Source organism: Ambystoma mexicanum, chromosome 13 (genome assembly GCF_040938575.1).
Source record: "Ambystoma mexicanum isolate Mex_15411 chromosome 13, UKY_AmexF1_1, whole genome shotgun sequence".
In the NCBI taxonomy this organism is placed as follows: domain Eukaryota; kingdom Metazoa; phylum Chordata; class Amphibia; order Caudata; family Ambystomatidae; genus Ambystoma; species Ambystoma mexicanum.
In genome coordinates, this window is record NC_090938.1 from 69,092,531 (window position 1) to 69,094,031 (window position 1,501).

At 40.7% G+C, this 1,501-nt stretch overlaps 1 protein-coding gene across 1 annotated transcript; it reads left to right on the plus strand.

The window, feature by feature from the left end:
- The first annotated feature begins 218 nt into the window (after window positions 1–218).
- On the plus strand, window positions 219–1,178 carry LOC138520253 (olfactory receptor class A-like protein 1). The gene has a single exon (XM_069632716.1). The coding sequence runs from the start codon at window positions 219–221 to the stop codon at window positions 1,176–1,178; it is 960 nt and encodes a 319-aa protein (XP_069488817.1).
- Window positions 1,179–1,501: the final 323 nt, after the last annotated feature.

Below are 1,501 nucleotides of genomic sequence, written 5' to 3' on the forward strand. Positions count from 1 at the left end.
AAAGCATTTCACACATCATCTTCTGCCCAATTCTGGAATTATTGTAGACCTGAAAATTATGTCTACAACAAACACTGCACATTTGATTTCCATGACCACACCCCAAGCTAACCTGTTTAAGCTGTCACATTAACATACACATGTAAATCAAACTTTGCAGCTGTACCCGGCAATACCCCCGACCTACAGCAATATTTCTTGTGAACCGGAAGTCAGGTATGAATGTGCATCACATTCTAAAAGCTGCAGGCTTCCTGTCTCTGGAAGCCATTGGAATTCCCGGAAACATGATCATTTTGGCCTTGTTTGCACGTCTCTGGATCTTCAGGGGTAAGTTTATCCCGGCTGACATCATTCTCTGTAAACTGACCTTCATAAACATGGTCGTTGTTTTGATTCGAGGCATTCCACAGTGCCTTTCTGCACTGGGAGTGCGCATGATTTTTGATCAACAAGGGTGCAATTTCGTTATCTTCACCTATCGTACCTGTCGAGCCATGTCGGTGTTCATGACTTCCCTACTGAGCTGCTACCAGTGCGTCCTTCTTGCACCGTCTTCAAGTTTCTGGGCCATCATCAAATCCAAAATGGTTCAGAAGCTTTTGCCAGTTATGATGTTCTTTTGGTGCTTTAATTTTCTACGTAATTTTTTCTTCTTTTATTCTTTTTCCATGGGACTCTATCCAAATGCGACGGCCCATGTGCTTAACCTGGAATTTTGTGTTATTATCTTCTCCTCATACAATGACTATCTGGTAAATGTCATTTTGTCTATAGTTTATGATGTGATTTGCATTGGTCTGATGTGCCTGTCCAGTGTCTACATTGTCATCGTCCTATACCGGCACAGGCGACGACTCAAATCCATTCGAAGTTCCAAGGAGGATGATAGAAGCAACGCGGAAACCAAAGCTTCCAATGCTGTTGTCATGTTGGTGTCTACATATGTATTTTTCTTTGGGTTGGATAATGGCATTTGGCTTTTCTCCATTTGTACGTCCACCAATCCGTCCCTCGTGATCACGGATGCGCGGGTCTTCTTCAGCTCTTGCTTTTCAGCGCTGAGTCCGATTGTGATCATCAGCACCAACAGAACAGTGCAAATGAAACTCAAGTCGGTGGTACTGAAGACATTATCAGAGAGTGCTGAAACTACTATTTCACATATAAACAAATAAATCTTGCAAATAAGCTCTAATGAATTGTGTTCATTTGTATAGGTTTTTCTATCACCTGAGACTTAGTACAAGAAGTGGATCTGTGATCATCATATCAGTAAAATTACCATTTGCCTCTTATATAACTCATATCTAAGACCCTCCTTGAGGTATAATCTGCACACATGATTCTCTGTATTATCAATTTTCAGTTCATATGTTTTCCAAATGTACCTTTGCTTCTATGATGATATACATACATGTTTTCAGGACTTGTGTGCAGTGCTCTGTGTTTTTAGACAAGATAACATAACGTTTCAAGTTGTTCAAGAGTACTTGTCCTT

Bases quoted from the DNA above. Each gene is read 5' to 3' on its own strand.
- LOC138520253 (XM_069632716.1), top strand. From the start codon at position 219: ATGAATGTGCATCACATTCTAAAAGCTGCAGGCTTCCTGTCTCTGGAA.